General features: G+C 41.1%; 1 protein-coding gene across 1 annotated transcript in view; it reads right to left on the bottom strand.

Moving 5' to 3' along the window:
• The window catches only part of PLXND1 (plexin D1), a 200,049-nt gene that overhangs the window by 102,718 nt on the left and 81,189 nt on the right, over nt 1–16,142 (bottom strand). The window contains exon 8 of the mRNA XM_074198509.1: nt 13,507–13,609. Coding sequence (XP_074054610.1) covers nt 13,507–13,609 — 103 coding nt within the window. The remainder of the gene's footprint in view (nt 1–13,506; nt 13,610–16,142) is intronic.

Here is a 16,142-nt window from a genome sequence, read left to right as displayed (position 1 = left end):
CTGAAGATATATCCTTTCCACCTTTAAATCCAAAGAGACAACATATAGCTCCGCAAAGAAGTATAAGATTACAGAACAAAGGGGAGGGAATCTTGGAGGGAAAGGGACTGGTAGGTGGAGGGGATCTTGAAGGGTTTCCTGAGAAGGTGGTACCTGTGCTAAGTCTGGAATGAAACCAGAGAACCTACTGAGTATAGGGGAGGAGGGAGAGAATTCCAGGCATCAGTCCAAGACCTCCATTTCACAGAGAGGGTCACTGAAATACTGACTAGGGAAATGACTTATCCAAGGTGACATACTGAATAAATAATATACATGACTGGAATCTAGGTCTCTTGATTTCCTTTGCCATATAATACCACCTTATATTATTAATTATAGTGATGATAATAATGTTTCAATACTTAGATCTGTGACTTCACTGGTATGCATACTTTTCCACCTCCTCCATGTATATAGATCATTTTAAGAATGCTATGGCGGATTGTCCACTCATCTGGGGAGGAGAGCCTCTGAACTCAACTAGGCTTGTCTTTGAACAAGAAACCCAACCCATCATTAGGCCTGCAGGTGCAGGGGGAAATAAGACCTGGCTCTGCCACTTCTTAGCTGTGTGACCTGGGAGGTCTTACTTGACTTTATCGGGTTCTACTCTTCTAACCTATTACAGGATGGTTATGCATCCAATGACCTGGAACCTTCCTTCCGTAAGCTCTAACTTGTGATACTCTGATCCTTTCCATCTTGTGTGCCTTTGGTTGGCCCACAGGTTGGCCACACCCATGCTGGGTTGAGGTACTGGAGGATCTGGGCAGAGAAATGATGAAAAGAACTCACATTTCTGGGATGTTTTATGGCTTACAAAGCATTTTCCTTCCAACAACTTTGTGAGGAAGATAGGATGAGTCCTATAATTCCCTAGGGAGACTAAGATTCAGACAAAGTAAGTGACATTCCCATAGTCACCCAGCTGGCAAGGGACAGAATTGGGGCTCTGACCACATACTCTATGAACACAAAGGCCCCTTGTTTCTGCAATCTCTTCTCCTCACTCATTCTAGGAAAGTCTAATACCTTCTCCCCCAGACAATGGCCACCCAGAGCCCATCAAGGGATGGGCGGAGGTCTTTCCTGCAGCAACTGCTGGCCTATTAGGAAGTCAGTCTGAGTAGTATTGCTGGAACCAAATCAATCCAACCCCACTCAGAATGAAACCTAAGGATGTGGAAAACAGCTGGAGAGAGCTCTCAAGGGGTTCCTGAGAGTGAGAAAAGACCATAATGGAGTATCAATTGAGCTGCCCTTTGATTATTAAAAGCATCTTTAACACACCCTCCTTACACTAATTCCTCCTCTCTCTCTCTCTCTCAGACACACAGACCCAGTCAGTCACCTACCTTGTCTCTGAGGAAGAGAGAAATGATAACTAATTACCCTTTCTTTTTCACAAAGATGAGACCCAATCGGGTTCCTTTATGAGAACACAAAAATGTCAAACCCTAATTAAAGCCATGTTCTTGTTAGGTTGTTATTGAGTCACTGGAGTTGCATCTGACCCCATTTTGGGGGTTTTCTTGGCAAAGATACTGGAATGGTTTGACATTTCTTTCTCCAGTTCATTTTACAGATGAGGAAATTGAGGTAAACAGGATTCAATCTATCTTCCTTATACATGACAACTTAAGACTTGTATCAGTAAAGGGAGAGACCATAAGAGAAGAGATTGAGGACTAGAAGGCACCTTAGGGGACATCCAGCTCAGTCCCTCATTTTACAGATGAGGAAACTGATGCCTGGGGAGCCAAGTCACACTTGGCCAAGGTCACAAAGATGTCAGTTAGCAATTGAACCTAGATCCTTCAGTTCCCAAGTTGGGCATAGTCTGCAAATAGAGATGTTAGAGAGGAACAAATTCCAAGAAGACTGGAAAGTTCTAAGAAGGGTCTTGAAATGCCAATCCAAGGGCTCCATATCTGTTCCTAGAGGTCACAGAACCACAGGAGGGAATGACACAATTATGTTCAGAAATGTTTTAGAAAAATTGCTTTGGAAACCAAATGGAGGTAAGGTTGATATGGGGAAGAACCAAGGCAAGGAGACCAGTTAGAAGGCTCTTATTCAAGAGAAAGGTGAAGAGGGCTTCAGCTAGGTCTGGTGAGAGAAGAATGGGGTGAAGAGAAGTATGTGTTGGCAAGAGACTGGCTATTGGGAGTGAGGGAAGACACTAAAGTTGAAAACCTGGATGACTAGAAAGAGGGAAGTTGGGAAGAGGGGAGGGTTTGGGGGGAAGGTCAGCATTCTTTCCATTACATTATCCATTGGGCTATTCTAGTATGTTCCTTCTGGTATGTAATACTGCCTCCCATTCCCTCAAAAGGATCTTTATTAGTGCCTGAAATTCTGCTCTTAAAATTTCTGATCTTTATGAAATTCTGGGTTAAGCAATGACCTCTCACTTGCATGCCTAGGAGGCAGGAAGAATTGAAATCCCACCAAAGTTCAGGGCAAATGCTAACATGAAAAGCAGTGATTTTATTCACTTGTGCAACAGTTCAACAAATTATAAAAGAGCAGAATAGCAACTTGTCCGAGGGAAACGGGGGCAGCTACAGTAGACTTGAGTTCAAATCCTGTGTCAGCCAATTGTGTGACCCTCATCAAATTATTTTACATCTCTGGCCTCAGTTTCCTTATCTGTAAAATGAGTTGGACTTGATCTCTAAGGTTTCTTCTAGCTCTAACTCTATAACCTTATGATCCTATAAGTATCCTTCCTCCAAAAAAAGAGAAATATGAGAGAATAATACTCCAATGGAAAGAAAGAGGATAGGTAGATGGCAAAGAGCACTGGAAGTCAGAAAGATCTGAATTCAAATCCAGACTCAGATACTTACTATGTGACCTTGAACAAGTCACTTGCCTCAAGTGAACTTAAGGAACTAGAGAAAGAAATGATTAAAACTACTCCAGTATCTTTGCCAAGAAAACCCCAAATGGGGTCATGAAGACTGAAATGGACTGAATAACAAGTCTTCAATGAATGGTGATTAGAGAAAAGGTCTTCAAATCAAGATCTGCCTTTGAACCATAGTGGGTGTATTGTTCTCAAAGCTTCTCAGAGCTCTCAGTCAACTCTCTGAGGTTCTGAGTGGCAGAACAACTGCTGATCCCCATTGGAAAGAGTTCCCTACTGGAAGGAGTTCCTTACACAGATGAAATCATGGTGCCAGCCCACAAAGAGCCCTGAGGCTCTCCACTAAGGTCACATTCCTTCCCCATCTTTGTGGCCCAGGAGTTATCTCTCCCTCTCCAAATCTCATCACTTAACTAACTTTAAGGTGATAAGTCAGTTAATGAAGAGATGAATTGACTTGCCCAAGGTCACACAAATTGTAAGTGGCAAAGCTGGGACAAGTTCAGAGATTTTTTCCCACCATTCAATGCCAACTCACTTGTTCTTCTCCTTCCCAGAAGAGATCTCAATAAGGTAAGGAAGACCATTGGTCACCCAATGGAGAGAGGGCACCCAAGGGGCTCTTTAGTGATTTCTTACTCTTGGACTTCCCTCTCTCCCCTCCAGCCACAAATGCATATGCCCACCTATCTGATTCTTTTCACTCATCTTCCCCTGGCTCACCCTGAGGGAGGCCAGCAGAGAGGAGAGGGAGAGGTGGCTGTGAGGATTGAGGGTGAGAGCAACAGAGAACAGACGGGCAGAATGCCTTCTTAATCCTCAGTCAGCTCTCCCAAAGTAACCTGCCTGGAACAACCCACCCAGGTCTCAAGCTGCTTTGCCCACATCCTCCCCTAAGCCTCTCTATGTTGGACTAAGGCAGCAGGGGGCTAATTTTATCTCTCTGTACCAGGCAGCCACTGAAGCAGAGCCAGCCGGCAGACCCAGGCATCCTGTCTCCTAATCCCCTTCTTGACCCAGTAAGCCCTGGCGCCTCCAGAACTAATTGGCATTTAATTAAACTCCAAATTAAGCGCCCGGCTCAGAAACCTCACTGGAGCCTCCAAGGCCTGCCTTGCTTGCCTCCCTCCCTCCTCTCTGGGCCCTACTCCCCATGGAGAAGGCCCCTGCTGGCTTGCCTCTGGTGTGATTAGTTTAATCCTCAGAGACAGGGCCTGTCTCTCTTCCCTAGTGTGAAGATGCGAGTTGGTCAGGGAAGACTGGGAGACAAGGACCCCTGAGAGCTGAGGTTCTGCCAAGGGAAGGGGCACCTGCACCATTAACATGGCAGCTTGGAAAGACCCTTGGCCTTTGCACATTTGTTTGCTTGTTGTCTCCCTAAATCAACTGTAAACTCCATGAGGGCAGGGACGGTCTTTTGTCTCTTTTTGCATTCCCTAGTGTTTGGTGCACTTTAGTCCAGCTTTAATTAAAAACTTAATAAACATTTACCAATTGATTGATAGTAAAAGGGGGCTAATAGTAAAAGGCTATCCTGGGGCTCTGAGAGGCTCTTCTGAGAAGTATTGAAAGGGTGTTGCCTCAGACAAACCAAGGCTTGGGAAAGGACTTAATTTAGAAAGGCCAAGGTCACCCATTGCGTCCTGGGCCATCACTATCATCTTGACTTATGTCCTGCCACTGGACTCAGATGACTCTGGGGAAGAGTGAGGCTGACAAGAAGTTGTACAGCTCTACCTCCCTTGAATCCAATTCCCTTGCAAGACATCATCCTCATTCTGTCATTGGTCCTCTTTGAGAGTGAAGAAGAAACAAATGACCAAAAGGGCAAACAAATGCTGGCCATTATGAGCATCAGGCCCTGAATTTCCCACAGACCCCAGGGACAAGAAGAGAAAGAAGGGACATATCCTAAGACAGAATGTCCAAGGCTATTTGCCAGACATGATACATTTTTCTCATGTCAATACTTCAAGGCTCCATGATTTCAATAGGAGCTGCCACAACAGTAAGAGCTGACTTTGAGCTAGCAATCTAAAGTCTGCCAAACACATTACATACATTAATTCATTTGAACTTTACATTGTCATTAAGGAGAGGCTGCTATTATCCTCACTCTACAGACAAGAAACCTGAGGAGGCCCAGGACAGCTAGGTAACTTGCCCAGAGGTAGTATTGAACCCAGATCCTCCTAGCTTCAAGTCTAGGAGTCCACTGGATCTCATCGATTTTGTCCTTAGCAGACAATCTATAAGAGCTGCTGTGGATAAAACCCCCCCCACAAATCTCTCTGAGGCTACATTGGATTAGGTTATGAAGGACTTTGAATGCCAAACAGAGAATTTTGGACCCATGAAGTGAGAAAAAATCCTAAAAAGTCCCTAATTCTGTGTAGGATCTCTCACCTCCATTCCCCACTTCATCCCTGGTGGTGGAAGAGAATGTTACAAACCATATGGTTTTTTACAATTTTGTTGATATTATCTATGTGGTAGAGGCATACATAACTGGGGCACCTAGGTGGACCACAGTGATCAGAGCGCCAGGCCTGGAGTCAGGAAGATTCATCTCCCTGAGTTCAAATACAATCTCAAAAACTGTTCAGACCCTGGGTTGACTTCTGTTTGCCTCAGTTTTCCCATCTGTAAAATGAACTGGAGAGGGAAATAACAAACCATTGCAGTATCTCTGCCAAGAAATCCCCAAATGGGGTCAGGAAGAGTTGGGCAGGATGGAAACAACACAAGTAGATAAAGCAGAGACAGTTCCTAACCCACTGCTGATGCTTCCTAGCTGGGTGACCCTGAGCAGATCCTACCTCTGCACAGTTCTCTAGGATTTCTCTTGTAAATTATAGATTGGTTGTGAGAAGTGGAGGAACTTTCCATCTGGAGAAATTCCAGATCTGAAGGACATCACTCTCCTATGACCAAAGGGATGGAGAATCCGAACCATAATGATATTCTCACTGCAAAAGAAACTGAACAGTAAAGTATTTATTTGCAGTTAAAGAGATTTTCCTTAGAGTGGCCAACAAAAGAGCTGGCAGAGTTGGTTTCATCCTGCGCCCAAAGCTAACAAGCCATGTCATTCCAAAAAGTACAACATCATCATGCCTCTTAGTGCATAAAGTGAGCCCAACCAGCTAGGTGGTGCAGTGGCTAGAATGCAGGGACTAGAATGAGGAAGACCTGAGTTCAAATCCAGCCTCAGGGTTGCCTCAGTGTCCCCATCTGCAAAATAGTAAAATGGCATTTACCTCCCTTGGTTGTTATGAAGATCAAATGAGATAATATTTGCAAAACACTTAACATAATGCTACATAAATTGTTGTTGTTCAGCCATTTCAGACATGTCCAACTCTTTGCGACCCCATTTAGAGTTTTCTTGGCAAAGATACTAGAGCAATTTGCCATATTATTAATCATTCTCAACAATATTTGCTGCAGAGAATAAAGAAAAATTCTATAGACAATGGGGCAAGATCCTTTAAAATACGATCCTACACCCAATGATCCAACACAATCATAATCATAATCATAATAATTATAGTAATAGTTAGCATTTATATAGTGCTTTAAGATTTGTAAAATGAGGAACAGATATTATCTCATTTGATCTTCATAACAACCTGGGGGTGGGGTGGGGCAGACACTATTATTCCCTTGATTATGAAAGTGGACAGAAGGGACAGCAATGAAAAATGTTGAAAAATATGGATCCAGAAGAAGAAATGAAAGGGGCCAATGGACTTATTGGAAGGTTGTCGACTGTGTTTCTTAATTCAAGAGGACTATTTGTAGGAGCTGGATGTGGTGAGTATTGAATGATATTCTCAAAAATGAAACTTGCTGCCTCTTGACAGACAGGAAATGACTAGTATTTGAGTGTGAATCACTTCACAATCTACTGTTGTATGCATAGTCTTATTAATTATTAGAGCAAAGGTTAAAATAAGAACAAAGCTTTTTTTTTCAAAAGGATAAAGAAGAGAAAAAGTCATGGCACTGACAACCTGACCTATCTGACATAAAAAAGGGAGTTAGATGAAGGAAAATACATCGATTATCAACGTATCCCAGGAAAGTTTAACGAATATAAAATAAGGATGCTAAGAGATTCCAGAAACTTCTTCAGCCAGCAGACAATGAATCTCTTTATCAAGCAAAGAAATAGAGCAATCCAAGCAATAACGGTTTAGAAAATCAGCTCATTTGCAAAATGTTATAGAGGAAGGTGGTAGAAAATTAAACAGCACCAATTCATAAAACAAGGAAAGAGTGATGAGGGGAAAGTAAGTATGAAAAAAAGTTTGGCATAAGACCCAACTTAGCCAGATCATCCCAAGAACATTTATAGATGAAACCGGGAGGAGAACAATCAACAGATGAAAAAAAAATGGAATGGGTCTGCCAACATTTCTTTAGAAATCTATTTTCATCATCGTTGACAGTGGAACCACCACATTTGGAATCTAACACCTCAGTCCCTGATGTGTTGAATGAGGAAGTAGAATTGGCACTTGAGAAAATGAAGTCAGAAAGACCAGCTGGACCAGACCAAGTATACACAGAAGAAATTCATGCTGGAGAAGACCCAATTTTGAAAGTATGGCAGAATTAATTTTTAAGATAAATGAAAGAGGAAAAGATACCAAATAATTAGGAAAAAAATCCACAGATGGAATTCTTTTTAAAGAAGGCATTTGAAAGGACATTTGTAACTCCTAACACAAGCCTACTTTCTAATTTCTCTAACATTTTTAGGAGAATGTCCTATACATATATCGAAGGAATCTTTGTAAAAAATGTGAAAAGGATACAGGCATACTTTTTCAAACAATTTTCTACATCAGCCACTTCTTCACAGTCATATAATTGACTGAAAGGTCATAAAACACAAACTACCCTGGTTTTTATTGTATATGGGAGAGCAAATAAAGCCTATAGAGTTCAAGGTGTACATGCTGTATAAGATCTTACTAGATTTTTTAATAGTGAAATGCAATTACATTTGAAGATTCTGATCCTCTGATTTTGGATATTATTGGGGTCATAAATGGGCTCACCGATGACCTTTGTCACTGCAAGAGAAGATGTTTCATACAGAATCAATTAATCAATAGGCAGTTATTAAGGCTCTACTATGTGTTATATGGAAGAGAGATTTTATATAGTTGATCATGGGCAGCTAGGTGATCCATTAGATGGAGCAATGGACCAAGATCTGAGTTCAAATCTGACCCCAGATACTGACTAGCTGTATAATCCTGAGTAAGTCACTTAAACTTGCTTGCCTCAGTTTCTTCATCTATAAATGAGCTGAAAAAGTTGTTGGCAAACCATTACAGTCTCTTTCCCAAGAAAATTCCAGTTAGGGTCACAAAGGCCAGACAAAACCGAAATGACTAAACCACAAATAGATGGTCATGGAACTTGAAGGGAGCTTAGAGGACCTGCAGTTCACTTTGCTTTACAGATGAGCCCAAGGTGACACGGTAAGAAGTATTCTCTGCACGTTTCTATTCTATTGTGCTGATGTTATGCACCAAAAATCGGAAAGAATATAGGGTTTCTTCAATGAAATCTCTGGTCGTCCAAAGTAGACTGGTACAATGATTCAGTAAGGTATCAGAGGGAGTCCTAATCCCATGGTCTGCTACTCAAGAGACCTAGATGAAGTCTAAGGTCTTTAAATCATAACAGGAAAAAAAAGTAAGAATTTTTTTTTTGTCCAGTCCAGGGGTTGACAAACAATGACCTGAAGGCCAAATCCAGTCAACCACCTATTTTGTAAGAGCAGTGAGCTAAGGATGGTCTTATTTAAAAAATAAAATAAAACTTAATTTAAAAAATATAAAAACCATTCTTAGCTCACATCCCTACAAAAACATGTGGTAAGACTACAGTTTGCTGATCCCTAGTTAAGACCAGGTCATTTTTGTCGTTGTTAATTCAATTTTTTTCAATTATGCTTCTTTCTATATACTAGGTTTTACCATACACTATGTTATTTAGTGTCACATCTTAATTTTCCTAAATAGATGGGAAGCTCCTTGGGGGCAGGTTGTGAGTCTCCCTCTTTGCTTTGATCCTTTTCAGTCACTGTTACTGGGAATATATGGAGTATTCAGGGAGGACCAGAACCTCTGAGATGAGAACTTGCCAAGAACTTTTCAGGCCTGCTCATTCAACCTTTGGTTTCTACCTGGTGCCTCTCACATCTCCATAAAGTGTCTCCACAGATGGGCTATACCAGATGAAGGATAACCAACGAGTCTATTAGGGAGATGTCCACCACAAGCATGTGGAAACTTTCCCTTAGAGGAATGGGAGGATGAGAACAATTTGTTCCAATGGCCACGAAGGCAGCTGAAGCTTGGTCAGACATCAAAGGCACCAAGATCATCCACTACATACTGGTCATCCTGACTGTTGCCTTGCCACTAAACTTTGATGACTCAGAAAGAGAAAGTGAGGATAATGACCTTGGGAAATTCTGCTTCACTTAAATCCAATTCACCCATAAGTCAAGCCTGTGGTGTCATTGATCCTCTTTAAAAACGAGGGACAAACAACAACATTCTATCCCCCTGTACCCCACAAAACAGCAGTCTTCTTCAGTCAGACAGACCACCAACCTGCTTTATCCTAAGCCTTGGCCACACTCACAACCTGAGTCATAGTTAGCCTGGGATAAGAACGATGGCTCAAAGGCTGATTAGTGGGATTAACTTCATCAGAAACTGTGGGGGCTGGGGCCGGAGGTGAGGGGTGAGGAGATGAGCAGCTGTGCCTGGGCCACAGGATTGGGTGGACATTTGAGGCTCTGTGGAGAGGCAGGCCATTTGTAAAAACCATGGGAACAGGTCTCCACAACTGCTGTTAACTGCCTCAGAAACAGTAGGTGTGGCCACTTCTCTCCCTCCCCCTTTTGGTTTTAATTGATTAAATCCAGGCATCCTCCAGTGCTTGGGAAATGATGGCTCTGTGCCAGTGTTGAAGCTTCTATCAAGAGCCAAAAGGATTCTAGTTACTAAAATGACCAGGAAAGCTTAATGCTTCCAAGAAAAAAGCCGCCCACTCCCCCTCTCCAAGTTAATGTTTAAGGCACTTAGTGGCGGGCCCCAGCCAGGACAAAAATCACTGCCCATTCATTTTTCTCTTCCAGCCTGTCCCTATTGTTTCCATCAGATAAATCCAGAGAAAATGGATGACCAACATGCTTTTTTTGCTGTTCTCAAAAGGGAAACTGAGGCAACTAGCAAGAAGAGGCTTATTTCACTCCATATGGGGAGAGGCAGGAAGAAGAAAGAATGTGTCCCCCTATCTGTTGAAGCTTCTATGAGAAGCAAGGAAAGAATATTGAACTTGCAGTCCTGAGTCCTGAATTCAAATCTTGACTCTTAACAACCTGTGTGACCTAGGGCAAGACTTAAGATCTCTCTGAATCTCAGCTCCTCATGGTCATACAGAGGAGGGAGTGAACCAAATGACCTTTAAGGTCCCTCCCAGCTTCAAAAGCCTCCCCTGATTCATCCCTGATTTTTTCTATGTTGGTCTCCTCTTCTTCACCCCCCTTCTTGAAACCTCTTTTCTTTCCATTCTCCCATGTTCCCAACCTTCAAGTCCTAGTCACCAGGTCTGACACGACTCCATTTCTGATAGCTTTTGGGGATCAATGCTCCCTTTTCTAGAAATCCATGAGCCAACCTTCTAATAATTTGCTGGGCATTGAAGTTAAGCTTATAGTCACATGGTCTGCAGATTGCATCTATTTCTTCTCTTCATTGACAATTGGTTAACACTTCCCTTTCTCCAGTCTTTTCAGTCATTCTCCCAATCTTCACAACCTTTCAAGAGCTGACAGTGGTGCAGCAATCACATCTGTCCATTTTCTCCAACTCCCTTGGATTTTCCAGATCTGTAACTTGGACTTAGGGAAGGCAGTTAGGATGCTAAGTCCATCATTCTTCCCCCCACATATGACATAGAAGCTCCCTTTAGCCCTAGAAGGCAATGAATAAATGCTAATTGACTAATGACTCTTTAACTGACTCTACTTCTACTTCCCCACATGGAATGAGGGTGCACCCCTTTTTGCCAGCTGCCTTGGTTTCCTCAATGAGTAGCAATCACTAGTTTGTGGGAAGTTGTCTGATAGGAGCCATAGGAACAGACTGGAAGAGAAAACTGAATGGGTTGTGGTTTTGTCCTTATTCTAATATGCCAATAAACACTTTTAGTTATTTTTTGTTTTCTTTATTTTTGTTTTCTTTTATTTTTATGCATTTTCTCTCTTTTTTAAAAATTTTCAATTTTTTAAACTTAAATACAGAATAAGAAAAAAACCAATTAGCACTTTAAACAATTTCTCTTGCTAGGCTGGGATGCTTTTTTTCTTGGAAACAATAATTTCCTGATCATCACAATAATCAGAATCTCTTACTCATTTTTTTTTTGGTTTTTGAAAGACTTACCCAAGGTCACTCAGCTAAGTATTAAGTATCTGAGGCCAAATTTAAATTCAGGTCCTCCTGACTCCATGGTCAGTGCACTATTCACTGTACCACTTAGCTTCCCCTATCCAGAATCTTCTTACTATCTTTCCCCTTGTCCCCAGTGTTCATTCCTAATGAACCACTTTGCTTTGTTCTTTCCAGTATAAGAAAAGAGAAGGCAGAGGCAAAAGAAAAGTCAAACAGTCTCATCTCTTCTTCAATTTCTTTTCTACCATAAGCAGTAGTAATTCTTTAATTTCTCTTTCCCTCAGTATAGTTTTTTAAAACCTACCTTTTAAAAAAAGCATCTTTAAAAATTGTAAAACTCAAAATAAATAAAATCCTTAATTAAAAAAGCAAAAAAAAAAAATAAAGGGCCTTTGATAGATAAAAAAAAGCATCTTTAGCAATCTTCTGACCTCAGTTTATTCTGTTTCTTAGCCCAATCTCTCTCTTTCTCTCTCACCTAACTTTCATCTATCAATATTTATCTATTCAGAGATAGATAGATATCAATAGGTGGTAGATAGATGGGGCATCTAGATGGCACAGTGAATAGAGTGTAAGGCCTTGAGTCTGGAAGACCTGGAGTCAAATGGCCGTGTGACCTTGGGTAAGTCACTTAACCCTGTTTGTCTCAATTCCTCATCTGTAAAATAAGTTGGAGAAGGAAAAGACAAACTGCTCCATTATTTCTTTGCCAAGGAAACTCCAAATGCAGTCAGGAAGAGTTGGTCATGATTGAAATAACTGAACTTTAACAAAATGTATACAAGCACCTATTTCATATAATAGAAAATAGTTTCAATGAAGAAAAAATAATAGAGAGGCTCAGAATTTCACAGGAGAAAAAAATCCCTAAATAAGTAGCTAGCAGGGAGGCAAATTTGCTATCATAGGCTTCCCAGAGATGGGGTAGGACAGAACTCATGTGTGGCAAATAGCTTTGGAAGTCGGGGATCCCTTAATGCCAGAGGGGGGGAATGTAAAAATGGAGCTGGTATAATTCCAGAGGAAGTATACCTCATATAAGAAAACTTAAAAATAAGAGAGGCAAACATAGTGGGGAGCATAGGGTAAGAAGCAACACAGGAAGAAACAGAAGTGGTGGTGTTATTAGAATATATTACAGACAGAGGTATTCTGGAGCCGACAAGAGTCAATTGTTAAATGATCTATATGAGCATTTATGTCTCAGGAAACTGGCAAATACTACAAATCATTTTGGTGATAGTCTAGACTTAAGAAAGGGATGGGGGAAATGTTAATAATGCAGGTTAAAATTAAAATTGCATTATGCATATTTTTAAAGACCTGCTTATTAAACATTTAAGCACTCCACCCCTGACTACAGACCTCCTAGACAAAAAGAGGAAAGAGATGATACATTCAGGAAACAGATTACAAACACAATTCTGACACGTGTAACATAAGCAGGATAGAGTAGTTTATAGAAGATTTTAATTATCTACACATCTGTCAAAGGCAAAACAGCTAATAATTTCTTAATGACAACTTAATGATCACAAAGTGGAGAAACTAACAAAAGGGAAATTCTCTGTACTGAACCTAATTCTGACCAACAAGAAAAGGGTGCTTTCTGGAGTGGAAGTGATAGGAATTTTGTAAGGAAATGACCACTCCATCATAGAATTTTTGATAGAGAAGAAGAAAGCTGGTAAAACCCTAAGATGCATCTTGGATTTTGGAAGAACAGATTTCAAAGGTCTCAAAGAAAGGAGGGGTAGTAGTCTTTGGACTGAAGTCTCAAGGGGAAGTCATCTCAGGGTCTCTAGAATTAAACTCTGAAAACACCAAAAGAAGTGAATCTGATGAAGAGGAAAAGTGAATTGTTCAAAGAAACTTCTATGGATGCAGCAACTAACTTATATTTTAGGAAGACTTGAATGGAAGAAACAAGAAAAATTATGGAACACACAATTAAGAAGATTAAAGAAGACCTTGACCTGGGCAGGGGGAGCCTGGGACAGGCTGATCTTTCCACCAATCCCCTGAGAGCCTTGAGAGAAAACAGAGGTGATAGACATTTATAGCACATTGGGGAAGGAGACTCAGATGAGTCCAACTTACTGTGGGGTTTGGTGTGTTCCCACACTCTGACACGTTGGAGACACAGGTGTGCTCCTGGGTACACCAGAAACAGGGCCATCGGGTGGACAGACAGCTGGTACATCTGAAACACAATAAAGACAGCACCATTTAACATTCAGAGTACTTCCCACCTCTGCTGCTTCCCAACACAGACCTCCCTTTTCTGCTCCGCCAATCTCCTTCACTGTCTGTGGGACAGGACAGGTCCGTCCCCACTTCAGGACCTTTGCTTGAGTTCTTCTCCTCACCTAGAATCCCTGGGTGCTCCAATAATTCGAAGGATCTTCCCTACAGAATTACTTATTGATCATTCAGCATTATTTTAATCTGATATTCAGTTTCATTCAAAAAGCTTCCACTGTGCTAAGTTTTGGGGATACAAAGAAAAAAAACTGAACCAAAAATTCAGTTTACTTTGGAAGAGAGAGCACTATAATATATAAAGTGGAAAAAGCCCTGAGTTTGAAATTGGATGACTTGAGTTCGAATCCCAGTTTTTCCATTGACCAGGTATAAGTGGGGAAAAGTCATTTCATGTCTATAAAGTCACCTCAAAATCAAAAGAATGGATGAGATAACCTTAAAGATCTAACTAAGAATGGGGTGGCAAGGTGGTGCAGTGGATAGAGCACTGGCCCTGGAGTACCTGAGTTCAAACCCGGCCTCAGACACTTAATAATTACCTAGCTGTGTGGCCTTGGGCAAGCCACTTAACCCCACTTGCCTTGCAAAAACCTAAAAAGTTAAAAAAAAATTTAAAAAATCCAACTCAGAAATCCTATGACATTTGTTTCTTTTTTCTTTTATTTTTTCGAATTACACGTAAAGATAGTTTTCAGCATTCATTTGTTGTGAGGTTTTGAGTTCTATATTTTTCTCCTTTTGTCCCTTCCCTCCCCCCTTGACAGTGAATAATCTGATTCAGATTATGCATTTACCTACTTAACTATTCATGTTAAATATATTTTCATATTAGTATGACATTCATTTCTGACATTCATTTCTAACAAGTCATGGAGGAGAAAAAAAGTTTAGTCTCTGGGAAACTAAAATTCAGTGATGACCACTTCTGCTCCCTCCAATCTCCCATTCCCTGCCTTGAAAGAGTTTACATTCTATTGGAATTGTTGGTCTGTCTTTTTATGTGTTTATACCCATTTTCTCCAACTAGAGCAGGGGTTCTCAACCTTTTTTTCTGAGTCATGGGCCCTTTGGGTGGTCTAGTAAAGTGTATGGAACCTTTCCCAGAATGCTATTTTGAAATACATAAAATAAAATACAGTAGAATTCCAAAGGAAATCGGTTATATTGAAATCTAGTTATCAGACTTAAAAAAGGAAGTTCATAGACTCAAGGCTAAGAACCCCTGGCTATGTGAAGGTAAGATTCTTTCCTTATAGCCTTCTGGGCTCTGGCACAGGAGAACTCGAAAATATTAAGAATCCTCGAATGTTAGAATCTTTCTTAGGTTCCTCAGGCTCTGTTCTCTTGACCCTCAGAGGACAATATCTCTCACCCTTGCTGGAAATTTCCACTGAGAGCCTCAATTTTCCCATCCAGTTTCACAGTAATGATAGGCTTTGAAAACCCACTAATCTGCTTCATTTTGGACAGCTAGGCAGACACGAACCCAGAGGGAGAACCTGTGCACAGTCGGAGAACTAGAGAATCAAAGAAATCCTAGGATTTTTGAGCCAGGGGAGATCATTTTATAGACTGAGGCCCAGAGACTGGAAGGCATTTATTTGCTCAGGGCCTCATAATGAATAAGTGACAGAGTTGGGATTCAAACCCAAACTTTCTCACAGAGCACCATGTTATTCCTCTAAAAACAGATTTCATAAGGAACCTGGGGAAGTTGCCAAACCCCATCCTGGAGCAAGGACTGTGACACTTTTTGCTTTTATTTATTTGCATCCCCAGTTTCTGGTCCCGGGATGCAGTTAATAAATGCTTATTAATTTGACTTGATTACCGATATCAGGTCAGAGGTCAAGCATTACATTTCCCTTTGATTTGAATCTGGAGGGCAGATAGAGTCAGGCCTGAGGATGGCCTCTGAGCCTCACACTTGCAGAGAAACCTTAAGGGGGAAAATCACTTACTTCACCTCTTTCCAAGTCATCAATGCTATTTTAACAGGAAAAAAAAGGAAAGCAAGGCTAGTTTGGGAAGGGTGAGCTGAGATGCCAGAGGGCTCAAAAAGTTTCCCACAGACCAACATCCTTTGTGGTTTAGAACTCAAGGGAACAAGATCCCAGATGGGCTTCCTGGAAAGTCAAAATCTCATCTACTTCTTATGTTAGGGAAGTGTGGCACCTGGCAACTTTCCTTCCTAGACAATCTCTAAGTCTCAGGGGGCTCGCTAACCTTATTCACTGGAATTTTTCTCCAACTGCCCTTCCCCAAATACAAGTCAACCATTTCCAGAAGAGATGTTGATTAGGTCCTGAGTGATCATTTAATTCACATTTTGGAAAATGGCCAGGTACTACCAAGCTACATGAGGAATGGTTGAAAGATCTGGGTATGTTAAGCCTAGAAATAATGATAATAATAGCGAGCATTTATACAGTCCTCTGTTTATACAGTCCCCTATATTATCTCATTTGATC

Source organism: Macrotis lagotis, chromosome 8 (genome assembly GCF_037893015.1).
Source record: "Macrotis lagotis isolate mMagLag1 chromosome 8, bilby.v1.9.chrom.fasta, whole genome shotgun sequence".
Taxonomy (NCBI): domain Eukaryota; kingdom Metazoa; phylum Chordata; class Mammalia; order Peramelemorphia; family Peramelidae; genus Macrotis; species Macrotis lagotis.
Note: the sequence above shows the minus strand (reverse complement) of the source record. Positions and strands in the feature narration are given on the sequence as shown.